General features: G+C 43.0%; 1 protein-coding gene across 22 annotated transcripts in view; it reads right to left on the reverse strand.

Annotated features, from left to right (window-relative positions):
• LOC101146907 (microtubule-actin cross-linking factor 1, isoforms 1/2/3/4/5) overlaps positions 1-15,802 on the reverse strand; it is a 280,531-nt gene that overhangs the window by 17,857 nt on the left and 246,872 nt on the right. For 10 of the 22 annotated variants that reach the window (XM_063700149.1, XM_063700146.1, XM_063700105.1 and 7 more), the window contains 10 exons: positions 15,210-15,353; positions 13,969-14,157; positions 10,571-10,691; positions 9,813-9,976; positions 9,229-9,243; positions 8,267-8,429; positions 7,025-7,179; positions 5,379-5,453; positions 3,956-3,973; positions 340-457 (listed from right to left, as the gene is read on the reverse strand). In XM_063700149.1, the coding sequence (XP_063556219.1) occupies positions 340-457; positions 3,956-3,973; positions 5,379-5,453; positions 7,025-7,179; positions 8,267-8,429; positions 9,229-9,243; positions 9,813-9,976; positions 10,571-10,691; positions 13,969-14,157; positions 15,210-15,353 (1,162 nt within the window). The remainder of the gene's footprint in view (positions 1-339; positions 458-3,955; positions 3,974-5,378; positions 5,454-7,024; positions 7,180-8,266; positions 8,430-9,228; positions 9,244-9,812; positions 9,977-10,570; positions 10,692-13,968; positions 14,158-15,209; positions 15,354-15,802) is intronic. The other 12 variants (XM_055392119.2, XM_055392104.2, XM_055392100.2 and 9 more) reach the window with 3 other exon arrangements.

The raw sequence follows: 15,802 nt of genomic DNA on the forward strand, positions 1-15,802 counted from the left end.
GAGGCACTAAGAGGGAACCTAAAGGGCTTCACCGGGCTCCTTTCTAGGATAGTGTTAATTTAATACCCCAAACAAACATTCGAGTAACACCAATACACTCTTAATTCTCATTACTGCATTCCTCTAGACCTACCTCCCCAAATAGCATCAACCTCTTCAGCTTTTTCTCCCTGGCCTATGCTGGCACCCGAGTTCTAATCTGTGCTAGTGGGATGACACCTGGGAAGCTTAACAAAATAAAAAACAGACAGACCCCACCATCAATGCTTCCTGTAAGCATAAAAGATCACTGCTGGGGGCATACCTAACATGTAATTCATGCTTAGAATGGTTCCTTACCTCGGCAGGGATCATTTTTCACTAAAAATTCATCCAAGGCCATCCATCCTCCACCAACGCGAACCATCACGGTGCTGCGCAGAATACGGACCAGCCGCAACTGCTGAGAATCCCCAAACTGTAGAATCAAAGGAAACTTAATTAATATATATGTCTTAAAGCAGATCTATGTTTTTCTCCCAAAGCAGACTGTATTCAGACAGGAATGACAATTTGATAGCTACAGGAGAATTGTTAACTCTCACAATTTTGCATTTTTATGTATTTCACAAAAGGATTTTAAAAATAGAAAAGCAGAAATATCAAGCTAAAGACTGGTGTCTTGATATACTTTTTTCTTTGTGAGACAGAGTTTCACTCTTGTTGCCCAGGCTGGAGTACAACAGTGTGATCTCGGCTTACTGTAACCTCTGCCTCCCAGGTTCAAGCAATTCTCCTGCCTCAGCCTCTCGAGTAGCTGGGTTTATTAGGCGTGTGCCACCACGCCCAGCTAATTTTTGTATTGTTAGTAGAGACGGGGTTTCAACATGTTTGCCAGGCTGTCTTGAACTCCTGACCTCGTGATCCGCCAGTTTTGGCCTCCCAAAGGGCTGGGAATACAGGCATGAGACACTGCGCTGGGCCAATATACTTTCTATTGGGATAAAAATCACTTTTAATGGTCACACCACTGCCTCTGCACCAAAAGGAGAGGTAGGAAAACAGACAAAGTGTTAGGTCATTTTATTTTTTTAAAAGAGATTCTGCCCAATTAAAAATTCATATTCTTGGTATGCTAATTTGTTTTCCTAAAAGAAAGATAGTGGATATCAACTTCTGAATACAGTATGCTTTAAAGCTAAATGGAAAATAGTGAATACTATTTCAAGCCTTAAGGAAACCTTTGCAAAGCATCATTACAAGCTTAGAAGAAAATCTGATTTTCTGCATCAGGTTTTCAGGAATAAACCCGAAGTATTTGCTAATTGCAGTGTCACCAGCAGAAAAGTTTCTTCAGCTGAACAAATGATTAGGTCATATTTATACTAAAATTGAGTTGAAGCAATTAAAAATTGCAGCTCCCATGATGATTATGAACAGTATCCAATAATCATTTTAGATGTTAAAACAAGCATATTTCTGATTATTTATGTTTTTCCTTTTTTCTTGCCCAAACATTCCTACTTCCCAGCTCTAAACATTTGGAGTTTCTCATGGCATAAATTACCCTCTTTCCAAAATGAAGTAAGGAGCAACAAAAGAGAAGTATGCAGAGTTTCCAAAACAAACAAACATTTGGTTGGAGAAATGGAATTCCTAAAATCATTCAATTCAAGGGTTCCTCGGGTATGGAGTTGGTAGGATTTTCTTTTTCTTTTTCTTTTTTTTGAGATGGAGTCTCGTTCTGTCGCCTAGGCTGGAGTGCAGTGGCGCGATCTTGGCTCATTGCAAGCTCCGCCTCCTGGGTTCACGCCATTCTCCTGCCTCAGCCTTCCGAGTAGCTGGGACTACAGGTGCCCGCCACCAGGCCGGCTAATTTTTTGTATTTTTAGTAGAGACGGTGTTTCACCGTGTTAGCCAGGATAGTCTCGATCTCCTGACCTCGTGATCTGCCCGTCTCGGCCTCCCAAAGTGCTGGGATTACAGGCATAAGCCACCACGCCCGGCCAGGATTTTCAAAGTTATAAAGGACAACTGTAACTTTAAAACAAGGCAGAAAATTGAAAATGCAAGAAAGGATATCTGAGGTCATATAGCCATCCTCCCTCAAAATTAATATACTTGTGGTAATTCTCCATATTCCTTAGCTGCTCTGACTCAAATGCAGTAGTTGCACAGGCAAGGCGATTGAAAAATACTGTATCCTCCCTCCCAGCCCTTTACTTTGAAAATAAAAGAAGTCCCACCCCTCTCATCTGATAAAATTTAAACATGTTTATACAAAGTGACTGCAGCAAAAGCACTGTGTGGTAGCAGCAGCACTGAACCCAGACTTGAAAGAGAATACACGTCCTGTCCTGGGAAGGAAGCTGCCCCCCAGGCTCTGTGAGAGCCCCCCCTCAGAAGCTGGGCCCCACAAGTCAAAATGGGAAGCCCTGTGGGAGGTTCTGAGAGACATGGAGGATTCCACCCAAGAGCAGTGCTCTTGGACCTGAGTCACTGCAAAGGGTTTTCTCTGGATGGGTGAGAGGCAGGGAGTATGCACCTGTGTGTACCCCAGGGTGAATCAGGAAGGAACCACAGGAGTACTTTATTCTTGGAATACTGTGTACTATAATTTATCACTCCATATATTTCATGTCCCCCCAACCTTAATTTCACACTAAAGCTCTCTTTGAAAGATTCTAACTTGTTTCTGCTAAGCTATGGGGGAAAGGAGGTTTGACCAAGCCAGCAGCCAGTGTAGCTGGGGAAGTTGAGGCCAGAGTCACAAGTGGTAGGAGGGATTATGGCAGCTCTAAAAATGGAGACCTGTGCACACCTGGTAGGACAAGGCTGTCAGTGAGGCAAAGAACGAATAAGAGTCCTAAGGGTCAGTAACTGTTGTTTCCACCTTTTAAAAGGAAAACCTCTTACAGAGACTTGGGTTCTTGCAGTGGCTGACACTAGCTGTGTGAGTAGGCATGTGATTTTTGAGGCCTCAGGTGCCTGTGTATAAAATGAACTTCATAATTCCGTTCCCAACATTAGAAGTCATCTGACCCTCTCCTGATCAATGGAGCAGTAGAAGAGGGTGTCAGGACTCTTCAAAGGCACCCTAGCATTCACACACAGTCATTAGCAAATAGGCATATTGGACACTCTCAAGCAATGATGTTTTTTTAATGCCAGTTTGTTCTCATCTTTAGTTTTTCTCTCTTATCCCCTGTTCTTCCCACTTGCCTAGAACATTTCTATAGTGACTTGCAAGGCCTGGGATGTTTGAGGGCCTGAAATCAACAATTAGTGTTTATAATTTCATATCAGAGAGACAGATTTTACTCATGCAACTTCCTTCCACATTGGAGGACACAGGACCCCACAGCACTCAAAAAGATCTGAAAGGTTAGAGTTACCAAGTGGAGTCAAAGCATCCAATCTTTTTTGCAAGTCTAATTTGGTCCCATTAAATCTTGGCTGGCTGGCCATAATCAGCATACTTCAGGCCACGGCCAATTACGATCTCCACACTACACTTCTCAGGTACCTTGTAATTATAACATACAATATAAGTAACTACAAATATTAAAAAGATATTTAAACAGTACTGAAGTTCTTCAGGAATTGACTTACCATACATTACAAAATTTATTAACTGTCAAAAGACTCTAATATAAATAAGAACTGTGCTATTTGGTAATCTGACTTCTAACACAGAAGTACAAAACCAGGCTCTTCTTAGAAGTATAATGGACTGATACCATAGCTTCACTTTCCTCCATTTCATCTCCTTTATAAAAAATTATACTTATATTCTTTTGCTGCTAAGATAGCTTTGCAATGCTGGCCCCATCAACAGTTTCTCCACTTGGTAAGACAACCAGGTGCGACCCAGGCATGCTTCAGATTACATCCTCTCCCCATAGCGAAGAACAGGCAGCATTAGCTACACAGACCATATCCATTGAGAAGGAGAACATTGCAAGGCACACTGTACCTGATTGCCGAGGAAGAACTATAGACAGTAAAGAGTAAAGGATGGAGGAAAAGGAGGGGAAAAAAAAAGAGAACATTTTGTCAAATTAACACTAAAGAATGAAAATCATATCATTACGTTTTTCTGGCAAAGTGACACACACCGAATATATTCTTACCAAGTCCTGCCACAGGGATGTGGTTTTAATTTTTTTTTTTTTTTTTTGAGAGTCTCGCTCTGTTGCCCAGGCTGGAGTGCAGTGGCGTGATCATGGCTCACTGCAACCTCCGACCCCGGCGTTCAAGCAATTCTCCTGCCTCAGCCTCCCTAGTAGTTGGGATTACAGGCATGCGCTACCAAGCCCAGCTAATTTTTGTGTTATTAGTAGAGAGGGTGTTTCACCATGTTGGCCAGGTTGGTCTCGAATTCCTGACCTCAAGTGATCCGCTCGCTCGCCTCTCTACCTTCCAAAATTCTGGGATTACAGGTGTGAGCCACCACGCCCGGCCAGGGATGTGGTTTTATAAACTATGAACTAACTCTCCACGCTATATTGTTCTTGTTAATTCATTTCTCTCATAGATAATTAAAAACAAAAAACAAGAAAACAAAACCCAACAAGCAGGCATAAGATATGGAGCTTTATTAACTAAATGCCCTAGGTTATATTCAAAGCAGATTCACCCAGCTCTCCTCAGGAGACTGCAGCATGGGGTAGATTTGGTGTACTTTGAGGACATTTTGGATATACTAACGAAACATGGACCTTCCTGTGTTTCTTAGTGCAATCTAAATCCTCTTTGCCAATCATAGATTTTTCTTAGGACTTTAGAGAATCTTGACGAGCTGTTGATATATTTTAGGAGACCTGTTTTAGATCCTTCTATGTCCCTGACCCTGGTCCCAAAAGAAGCTAAAACACAAGTATAGTTCACTGTCAATTATGGCCACACCTAGCATGGCTTTCCAGGGAAGACCACTGAGCCTGATGTCTCCTCAGTGCTCCTGGGCCCCATTTGTAGCCCAGCTCAGAGCAGGCACAGTGTCTGTTGGGGCTTCAACACAGTTTCCCCAGGCCTCTCTAGCCTGGGAGCCACTCAGGCTCACAATGACCATCTCTTTGTGGGCAAGTGGTCAGCCAACAGATATAACTGTTTCCAAAGGTACCTTCATCCCCCTAGGAACTTTGTCAGATGTGAAGTGACAGCTCTGAAATATCTCCTATCTTAAAACTTAATACAAACTACTACTATCTAGGTAGATATGGGACTAGTTTTCAGATGTAACAGGGTACCTGACACTTGGCATCTATAGAGATGAGGTCAGAGAGTGACCACATCTCAAGTCCGATGGGCTCTGGGCCTCTAAGCATCAGGAGGAAAAGGTGGGATCAGCCACATATGAGAAACCACCACAACAAAGGACTGCTTTTTCTCTTCCTTACCCGGTATTTATTCTCTCCGATCTGCTCCACCTGAAACCTTTTTGCACATTTGCACTGAGCCACTTGTCTTGTAACCTATTGGGTGTGAACAAAAAGAAAAGTGTAAAGGGTAGAGCAAGACTTCCTACTCACAGAAACAAAGATTTTTATACATTAACAGGGAGGCTATTCATTATTTACATTTTTTTTTTTTTTGAGATGGAGTTTCGCTCTTGTTGCCCAGGCTGGAGGGCAATGGTGCGATCTCGGCTCCACCACAACCTCCGCCTCCTGGTTCAAACAATTCTCCTACCTCAGCCCCACAAGTGGCTGGGATTATAGGCACGCACCACCAGGCCCAGCTAATTTTTTGTATTTTTTTAGTAGAGATGGGGTTTCTTCATGTTGGTCAGGCTGGCCTTGAACTCCCGACCTCAGGTGATCCGCCTGCCTCAGCCTCCCAAAGTGCTGGGATTACAGGCGTGAGCCACCACGCACGGCTCATTATTTACTTTTTAGGCATTTCAGGCTTTTGACATATACATTTATTGTCTGTTCCAAATTAGTATATGTTCTTCTTACTAAGTGAACTAATTGAGACACTGAGAAAAGGCATGAAAGAAAATTCCCAAGTGACTATACAAAACATTCTTTATTCCTGCTTCAAAACTCCTTCAGAGAAAAGTGCTAATATGCTTGCATCAAAATCAAATTATTAATAAAGCAAATTATGAACTGCTTTAAATTTCACCCTAGGACCCCGAGATTCCCTGGAAGTCAGTCCTGGTGTGTTCCAGGGCCACTCCTAAGACCTGTCCCAGCACCTCTCCCTTCCTAAGATCTGTTATCAACAGATGTTAGGGTTTCTAGATGGCACTAATAAATTTGGCAGTTTCAATGTGGTAGTTTTTAACAAGGCAGAAAGCATGATGGGTATACACCATTTTAAACATTACATTTTACTCCCCTTTTAAACATTTGTTTTTATTTTTTAAGACAAGTCTTGCTCTGTTGCCCAGGCTGGAGTGTAGTGGCATGATCACAGCTTACCACACCTTTGATCTCCCATGCTCAAGTGATCCTTCCACCTCAGTCTCCTAAGTAGCTGGGGCTACAAGCACTTGCCACCACACCTGGCTAATTTTTTTTTTTTTTTGTGGGGGGTACAGACAGAATCATACTATGTTGCCCAGGCTGGTCTCGAACTCCTGGGCTCCAGTGATCCTCCCGTGTTGGCCTCCCAAAGTGCTAGGGCTACAGATGTAATCCACCATGCCCAGTCCATTTCAACCCTTAAATGCTACACTGGTAGACCATTTCCCTAGATTCCAGGCAGCATGCTCAAGAGTGAGATGAGTCCATCCCAAACACAGGACGAGTGAACCAGGATGAGTATGCTGCCCTGCAAAGGTTCTCTGTAAACTTCAGAGCACCACACAGACATGACTCACTTGAGTAATCCATCTAGCCTGAGCTAGAGCTCAGATGTCAGAGATCCTCTGGGACTCTTTGAAATGCTATCCAAAAAGAGATCTCAAAATAGAACTCCAAATAATTATCTCCCAACAGACAAGTCAAAGGCTAATATGATCACTGAACCCAATCAAATTCAGGATATTACAAACCTACAGCCAGAAGTGTACTCAAAATATAATTATTTCCCTTACCTCATCTTCGATTTTATCTGCATCGGTTGTTGGTCGATACGCATCCTTGTTGGGATGAAGAGCAGCCACAAATTCATAATAATCAATGTAACCATCCCCATCTCGGTCGAAAATGTCAGCCACAGCAGTCATTTCTAACTTGGTGGTGGGGAACTCTGGAGAAAAGGAATCATATTTTGAAACATTAAGAGGGGTATTTGTTTGGTTGGCGGTTATAGAAATTTTTTTTTTTTTTTTTTTTTTTTTGAGACAAGGTCTTGCTCTGTCGCCCAGGCTGGAGTGCAGTGGTGCAATCTCGGCTCACTGCAACTTCCGTCTCCCTGGTTCAAGTGATTCTCCTGCCTCAGCTTCCAGAGTAGCTGGGAATACAAGCGCCTGTCATCAGGCCCGGCTAATTTTTTTTGTATTTTTAGTAGAGACAAGGTTTTGCCATGTTGGCCAGGCTGGTCTTGAACTCCTGGCCTCAAGTGATCCACCCATCTTGGCCTCCCAAAGTGCTGGGATTACAGGCGTGAGCCACCACACCTGGCCAGAAATACTTCTTAAGAGCAAAAAAATTTATGTCTTGATTTTTCCTGAAAAGTAATACATATCCACTTATAGACTCCCCTACCCCAAATGCAACGAAAAAAGGTAATATTCCCCATTTCAAATATACCAAAAGGCATAAACATAATATTACAACCACCCACAGTCCTACCACTCAACTCAAGAATATACTCATCCACCCCACAATTATTGGATATTTAGATTATTTCAGAATAGTGACAGTTTGGAATAGCATAAAGTTTTCCTATGTTTAGATTATTGTCTTAGATTCTAAACAAATTGCTATACAAAGGGAAGTGTGACTATTTATAGTAGTCACAGTGATTTACTAAAACATAGACCAAATCATATTGTTTCTCAGCTGAAAACCTCTGGTTAACCACTGTCTTTTTTTTTTTTTTTTTGAGACAGAGTCTCACTCTGTTGCCCAGGCTAGAGTTCACTGGCACGATTACAACTTACTGCAGGCCTTGACCTCCCCAGGCTCAGGTGATTCACCTCAGCCTCCCAAGTAGCTAGGACCACAAGTGTGCCACCATGCCTTTGCCACCTGCCTCCCAAAGTGCTGGAATTACAGGTGTGAGCCAAGCTCCTGGCCAGCTTCAGAAAGACTGTTTAGCTAGAATATCACAGCTTCTACAAAGTGCAAGGAATCCAGGTGTGACCCGTGTTTGGAATGATGACCAGACTCACTGGATGCTAAAATGCCATCGATAAACTCCTGACGTGTTATCTTCCCATCCTGGTCCTTATCAATGCGCCGGAAGAAATCCATCACTCGAGACTTTTTGTGATTCATCCAACGCATATACTTTTTCCTCCAGACATCAAAGTCAAAGTTGGCAAATTCTTTCAACTACACAGAAATCAGAAGTGTCAATAAGATTTATTTTTTGGGCCCTCAAAAGCTGCCCAGAGCATACCCAAACTTTCAGACATTCAGTAAAGCCATGCTTCCAGGGGCCATCAACAATGAAATCTATGTGTTTGCTTCTTTTATGAAGGCACAATCTGGCTCTTTCACTTAAAGCCATGACTATTTACACGAGCTATGGTATAATGGAATAGCAAGAGAAACAATAACTGAATCACCATGGAAAATATGGAGCACACAGAATGAGAATGGGTGAAGCCAGCCTTGCTTTCCCTTTGGGCTTTTCAAAGGATCACTCTCTTAGATGCAAGGAAATGGATTCTAACCCAGAAGGGAGGTCCTTAGCACTCCTCGATTATTTTGTTTTGAAAGGCATTATAATCACACATAGGGCTCACATCAGGAGGCTCGTGTTTACCACTATCTTCTGAGATTTCAATGAGAAAATCTGAGTTCTGGATGGAAGCATTGGGAACCCAATGTTGTATCCAAGCATGTTTCTTTGGAATGGCACCAGAGAGCAAATTGCCCATCTGACCTCCATGTTAAATATTTGGCCTTGATGGAAAACAGCAGGCCTATGCAGTGGGCAAGACAATTTTCAGCTACTTAAGTCTATGTTAATGATATACACTCAAAATGACTTAAAGAGTGCAGCAGTTTCCCCTTGGTCTTTCAAACTCCAAAGTTAGAAGGAATGGGGGAAAAAAGCACCAAGAACCCAATAAGCTTAAAAGTCAACTGACCTAAGGAAAAAATAAACAAAACACAGAACACTCACTTCCAGGCATAGCTGCTTTGATATGCACAAATAAAAAAATACAAAAGATATTAGAGGCTTGTTTTAGAAGCTAGGAAGCATAGTACTATATTTTTTATACTGGGTAATGACACTTCAAAATAGAGTTGCTTCTCATGATCAAGTGAAGACTAATAACAAAATCATTAAAAATTACTCCTATTTCATAATTCTGTAGCATCTGTTTTTACATGAAAGGCTCAGCAAGGGTCATTTTTGTGCTATGCTACATATCTGGAGATAAATTTCCAAAGTTCTGTTCCTGATTCCCAACCACAGCAAGATGCTGAAGCAGATCAGGTCCTGGCCCTCATTATGGACTGGCTGTTTTCTTGCTTTCCACACCTAGAAGCTTTAGCCTACTCTGTCACGAATGGTTTTCTTACAAATGTGTCTTTTCTCATTCAGGGGCCTCAAAGAATGAGTACTGGCTTGGTATAGGTCTGTTTCTATTTGTGAAAAAGTAAGTTAAGACACAAGGTTCACATTAAGAGAGCCTCAGAAGGGCTGTGTTTTGATTGAAAAAAGCACTTTGTTTCAGGGAAGGCCACTCAGCAGGGCATTACCTCCTCCAGCCGATCCAAGGCATCATTCAGTTTCCTTTGCCGCTCCAGTGCTAACAGCCACACCTGCTGCCAGCGGGCAGAAAGCTGGTTGATCCGCGGGTTTTTTGCTTCAGATTGTGAAAGGATTGGCATGGGAGGAGCGGTTGGCTGACTTAGGGATTTCCCTAAAAGGAAAAATAATCACAAGATTAGAACAGCTGGTTAGTATACAAAGAGAAATAGCTGTATGTATAAACCTAGAAGATCTTTAGAATAATATCCAGTCAATAACTGAGAAAAGAAATACAGGACTTGGCAATATTTAGATACGGAGGTGTACTAATTCCAAAAGTACTGATCCTCCCAGCACATACTTACCTGCTGCCTACATTTCTCCAAGCAATTCTGTCCTACCTTAGTGAGCTGATGACACGTTAACTCAACTAAAAAAGCAACATATTCTGTAGGAGCTGTTGTGTTGATTAAATTAGTGCAAGCCAAATGTAAACAGCTAGGGCTGATAACCAAAACAATGGAAGGCCACTGTTAAAAAATAAGCTTAACCACCTCATAATTTCATACCAATCATACCAAAGAATATGGAGTATAGCTACTGCCTCTCAATGCAAGAAAAGTAAGTTTCAAAAATGAGAGATTTTGGTTCAAAACCAACATGGTTTTTGAAAATGGAATATAATTTTTTTTGACAGGCATTTGGAAAGTGCTCATCCTCAATTAGCAGGAATGAAGCATCCTAACACAGGGGGCTGGAAACATACTGCCTCCGCTGCGGGATTTCTCTATGAAAGGCGCGTGAGTAGGCTCTATGTTTTTCCTTTTGTATGTCTTGGTGACCCGGTCCACGTCAGGCTGTTTGCGAGTCATCTCCTCCATAAACGTCTGTTAAACACAAAAAATAGGAAAAAGAGTTAAATATTGTATTTTTACTCTTATGGGGGCAAAGGAAGAGCTAGGATGGGTACTTTACGGCCTGTGGTGGCAGGAAAGGCTGTGTGGAGGCTGGTGCCTGAGTTGAGTTACTGAGGGATGTGGTTTGGATATTTGTCCCCTCCAAATCTCATGTTGAAATGTGATTTCCAATGCTGGAGGTGGGGTCTAACGGGATGTGATTGAGTTATGGGGGCAAATTCCTCATGAATGGCCTTGGTGCCCTCCCCATGGTAATGAGTGAGTTCTTGCTGTTAGTTCACATGAGAGCTGGCTGTTTAAAAGGAGCCTGCTATCTCCTCCTCTTTCTCTCTCTCCCTCTCTTGCCATGTAACACGCTGGCTCCCCTTTGCCTTTCACCATGATTCTAAGCTTCCTGAAGCCCTCACCAGAAGCAGATATTGGCACCATGCTTCCCGTACAGCCTGCAGAACCGTAAGCCAAAATAAACCTATTTTCTTTATAAATTACCCCGTCTCAGGAATTCCTTTATAGCAATGCAAACGGACTGACACACTGAGCAATGAAGAAACAGTCAACAAATGGTGGGAAGGCAGTCCTGGAAGAGGGTGCAACCCAAACAGAGACAGGAATGCCTGACAGTGCTGTGACCAGGACCCCTCCACTCACTGGCTGGGCAGAGGATGCAATCAGAGGAATGGCAAGAGGCAGGGTTGGAGAGGCAGGCAGGAGACAGATCACGAAAGGCTTCTGTGTCAGGCTAAGAGTTGGCCATTTATTCTGAGAGCAACAGGGGGCAGCTGAAGGATTTCGATCCAGGTAAGAGACATGATCAGACCCATGCTTTACAGCTATCACTCTGCCTTCAGTGTAAAAGATGGAGTGATGTGGGGGTTGGGGTAAGTGTGGGATGGGGAGTGGCTAGCAGTCAGAAGACAGGTTAAGAAACCATTGCAGCAACTGAGGCAAAACATGGTGAGGGCCAGAGCCAGGGCAGGAAAGATGGAACCAAGAGGTATTTTGAAAGTGGGACTGACAAGCCCTGGTGAGTGGCTAGATGTGAGGAAAAGGAGGAACTCCAGACATCACAGGCCTCTGAATGAGGAAAGGGGGGGCAGATCTGGAATGGACAAATGACATCAGGCAAGGGGGCAAAGATAAAGTGGAATTTTAGAACTGCTTCTAGTTTATTGTATGTCTGGACTTTAGGAGATGATGGTGCTGGAGATGAAAAAGATGCAGAAGCTTTATAGGTAATAGCTAAAGCTGTTAGACCAGATAAATCTTAGCAGTGTGAGGAGAGCATCAAGAATGAGACGTCAGGGAACAACACTGATGAATAGGCAGGGAAGAGGAACCAGCTAAAAAGGCTAAAAAGGAACGGTCAGAGAGATCAGAGGAAAACACAAAGATTAAAGGACACAGAAGTCAAAAGGGAAGTTTTGGGAAGGGATGAAGAGCCAGCTAGGTTACATGTCAAACAAAATAAAGACTGAAAAAACTCTGTTGGATTTAGCCAGTAGAATGTGACCAGAACAGTGTCAGCCAGACCACAGGGACTTGGGGAGTGATGGGAAAAAAGGATATGAGACAGGGAACAAGAAGCGTAGCTGAAAAAGGAGGGGAACACTGGGTTGGAAGGACATGTCTGGAAGCTTTAGAGAAAAGAATAAACAGGGAGAGACTGAAGACATAGAGGAGAGAGAGGAAAACAGAAAGGAGAAGAACTGAATAGGAAGAAGATAATCTCTCAGAGAGGAGGTACACCCCACAGGAAGGACAGGTGCTCCTCAACTTACGACGAAGTTACATCCTGGCAAACCCATCATTAAGCTGAAAATATAACACACCTAAACTATGGAACATCGTAGCTTAGCCTGGCCTACCTTAAACATGCTCAAAACACGTTAGCCTACAGTTAGGCAAAATCATCTAACTCAAAGCCTATTTTATAATAAAGTGTTGACTATCTCATGTAATCAAAGTGAAAGAATGGTTGGATGGGCACTCAAAGTGCATGTTTTTTTTTTTTTTGAAATGGAGTCTTGCTCTGTCGCCCAGGCTGGAGTGCAATGGTGCGATCGCAGCTCACTGCAACCTCTGCCTCCCTGGTTCAAGTGATTCTCTTGCCTCAGCCGCCTGAGTAGCTGGGATTACAGGCAACCACAACCACACCCGACTAATTTTTATATTTTTAGTAGAGATAGGGTTTCACCATGTTGGCTAGGCTGCTCAAACTCCTCACCTGAAGTGATCTGCCCCCCTTGGCCTCCCAAAGTGCTGGGATTACAGGGGTGAGCCACCGCGCCCGGCCTCTAATTGTATAGTTTCTACTGAATACGTATAACCTTTGAACCATGATAAAGTTGAGAGACTGTAAGTCAGGGACTATCTGTATAGTGAGTTCTCACTTGCTGGGGTAATTGTTTATATAAACTAAAAAGACCATATAGTCTACAGTATAACTAATCAAGATTCACGCTTGAATTCAGTATAAATGATTATGTTTAAAAATAGTATTTGCCTCTTAAGGATATATTATGAAGATGGCCCACCTGAGCTTTCCTCCATTCAGTTTAGTCTAATGTGCACCTTCACTGACCACTGGGTTCATGCGAGAGAGCTTTCTGAACCAGGTATAATGGGGACCAGTGGGACCTTGGCTCAAATGATGGTCAATAAAAACAGGCTGTGGCAGGCAGACTTCTAAAAAGGCCCCCAGGATTCCCACTCCTGTATGCACACTCTACGTAATCCCCCTCCCTTGAGTGTGGGCAAATGATGGAATATTCACTCCCTTAATTACATTTCATTCTTCATTACATTTCAAGACTCCATAGAGCACCTTGGACAGTTTCTCCGGCTGGCTGTGTGGCTAAGACCTGAGGGGGCCTCTAGAAGGCAAGAGCAACTCCTAGCTGAGAGCCAGCAAGAAAGTAGAGACCTCAGTCTTACATCCACCAGGATCTGGATTCTGCCAACATCCTGAGTGAGCCTAAAAGAGGACCCTGAACTCCAGATGAGACTGCAGTACTGGCTGACACCTTGATTTCTGCCTGGGGAGACTCCAGGAAGAGGACTTAGTCAACTCATGCCCAGGTATATGAAGCACAGAAACTATGAGGTAAGTAAGTATGTGTTGTTTTACGGTGCTAAGTCTGTGGTAATGTGTTAAGCAGCCATTTAAAAACATATACACAGGGCAACAGAGATGGTCTCCATGCCCAACACAGAAAACACCAGTGATCACACAGTGAGGTTAAGACACCTGATGCTCAGCAATAAGGGCTTTAACTCGGTCAATGTTCTGCGGGATTGGCTCCTGATCCCGCTGAATGAGGGTGGTCTCAGCCCACTGGATCCATGCCAGAAGTTCTTCCAGGAGCTCAGCATTAGCCACCAGTTCTGACAAGGCCGTTTCAAGACGCTGCTGGTGCTGCTTAGCCCATGTCAGGACCTGTGGAAAAAGAAGGAAACCATGGCCTCTTTCAGTCAAGCATACCCCTTTGTTTCCAAAGCCCTTTTTCATCTGATTTTCACAATGGCTTTTTATTTTATTTTTTTGGAGACAGACTCTCGCTCTGTCACCCAGACTGGAGTGTAGTGGCACAATCTCGGCTCACTGCAACCTCTGCCTCCCGGGTTCAAGTGACTCTCCTGCCTCAGCCTCCCAAGTAACTGGGATTACAGACTTGTGCCACCATGCCCAGCTAATTTTTTGTATTTTAGTAGAGACGGGTTTCACCATGTTGCCCAGGCTTGTCTTGAACTCCTGAGTCAGGTAATCTGACCGCCTCAAGCCTCCCAAAGTTCTAGGATTATAGGCGTGATCCACTGCTCCCGGCCAACACAATGACTTTTTAGAGGAGAGACCACCCAAACAGTCAAGAGGCTTCACTATTACCCCAGTGACAACTGGGATAAGAGCTGGAATAAAATATCAGCCCTCCTGAAAGAAAATCTAGTATAGTTGTTCCTTGGTATCCACGGGGGACTGGTCCCAGTACCACCTGTGGATACTAAAATCCATGCATACTCAAGGCCTGTAATTGGTTTTGTGGAACCTGCAAAAGTCTGCCCTCTGCACACATGGGCTTCGCTTCCCGTGAATACTGTATTTTCTATCCATGTTTGGCTGTGAATGTGGACCCCACCAACATGGAGGGCTGACTGTATTTACTGAACAATAACCGCATATAAGTGGACCTGTGCAGTTGAAATACACATTGTTCAAGGGTCAGCTGTACATCCTGTTAACACAGGACTTCCCAGGAAGGAGCAGACACTACACAACATGTCCACTGGGAGTCACGTTAACATAGCACTATGCCAACACTACTCCTCCAGGTTGCCACACATTATCAGGAAAACAGTCTTTACTAAAATGTTAACTTAATTTTTGCTGAGTTATTCACAGTGAGTGAAAGATTCCTTACCTGGGGGAAAAATACTATACTATAGTGATAGTTTACTGGGCGTGTGCAGTCCTCCTCTGAACCAGGGACTCACCTCCTCGAAGCGAGCTCGGATGATGGTGATCCAGTGTTTGATGGTTGTGATGCAATCGGGGTGGCAGACAGCCAGGATGACTTCTCCCATGGCTACTGCTGAGTTAACGTCCACTCGCTTTTCTTCTACTTTCTTCATGAATTCCTAAACAAAAAAGATTTGAAAACAAAAACGTAAAAAGTCTACATTAGCAGCACTGTTAGTTTACACTGAGGAGGGATAAATTTCAATGTTTTCTTTTTCCTCCATGTGTTAATGCAGACCTCTAAAAGCCTGTATAGTTATTTATGGCATTTTAATTCTAAAAGATGTGGGAAGGTGAGGGGTTTACACAAGAATGACTTTCTCTGGTGGAGATGACAACAAAGAATAGGACACACAGAGGTATGCCCCCTTTTTCCCATTCGAGTTAGTTTCTCTCTTTTTTAATCCCATTTTTCATTTACTCTCATTTATATCCTATTTCATTTCATGTTGGTAAACATATTTGTATTGGAAAAATATATAGTTGTAAAAACCATGATTTTAAAAAATACCCATAACAGAATATAATAACAAATCCATGATTAAAATCTCTGAATGGATAAAATAAA

This window comes from Gorilla gorilla, chromosome 1 (genome assembly GCF_029281585.2).
Source record: "Gorilla gorilla gorilla isolate KB3781 chromosome 1, NHGRI_mGorGor1-v2.1_pri, whole genome shotgun sequence".
Classification (NCBI taxonomy): Eukaryota; Metazoa; Chordata; class Mammalia; order Primates; family Hominidae; genus Gorilla; species Gorilla gorilla.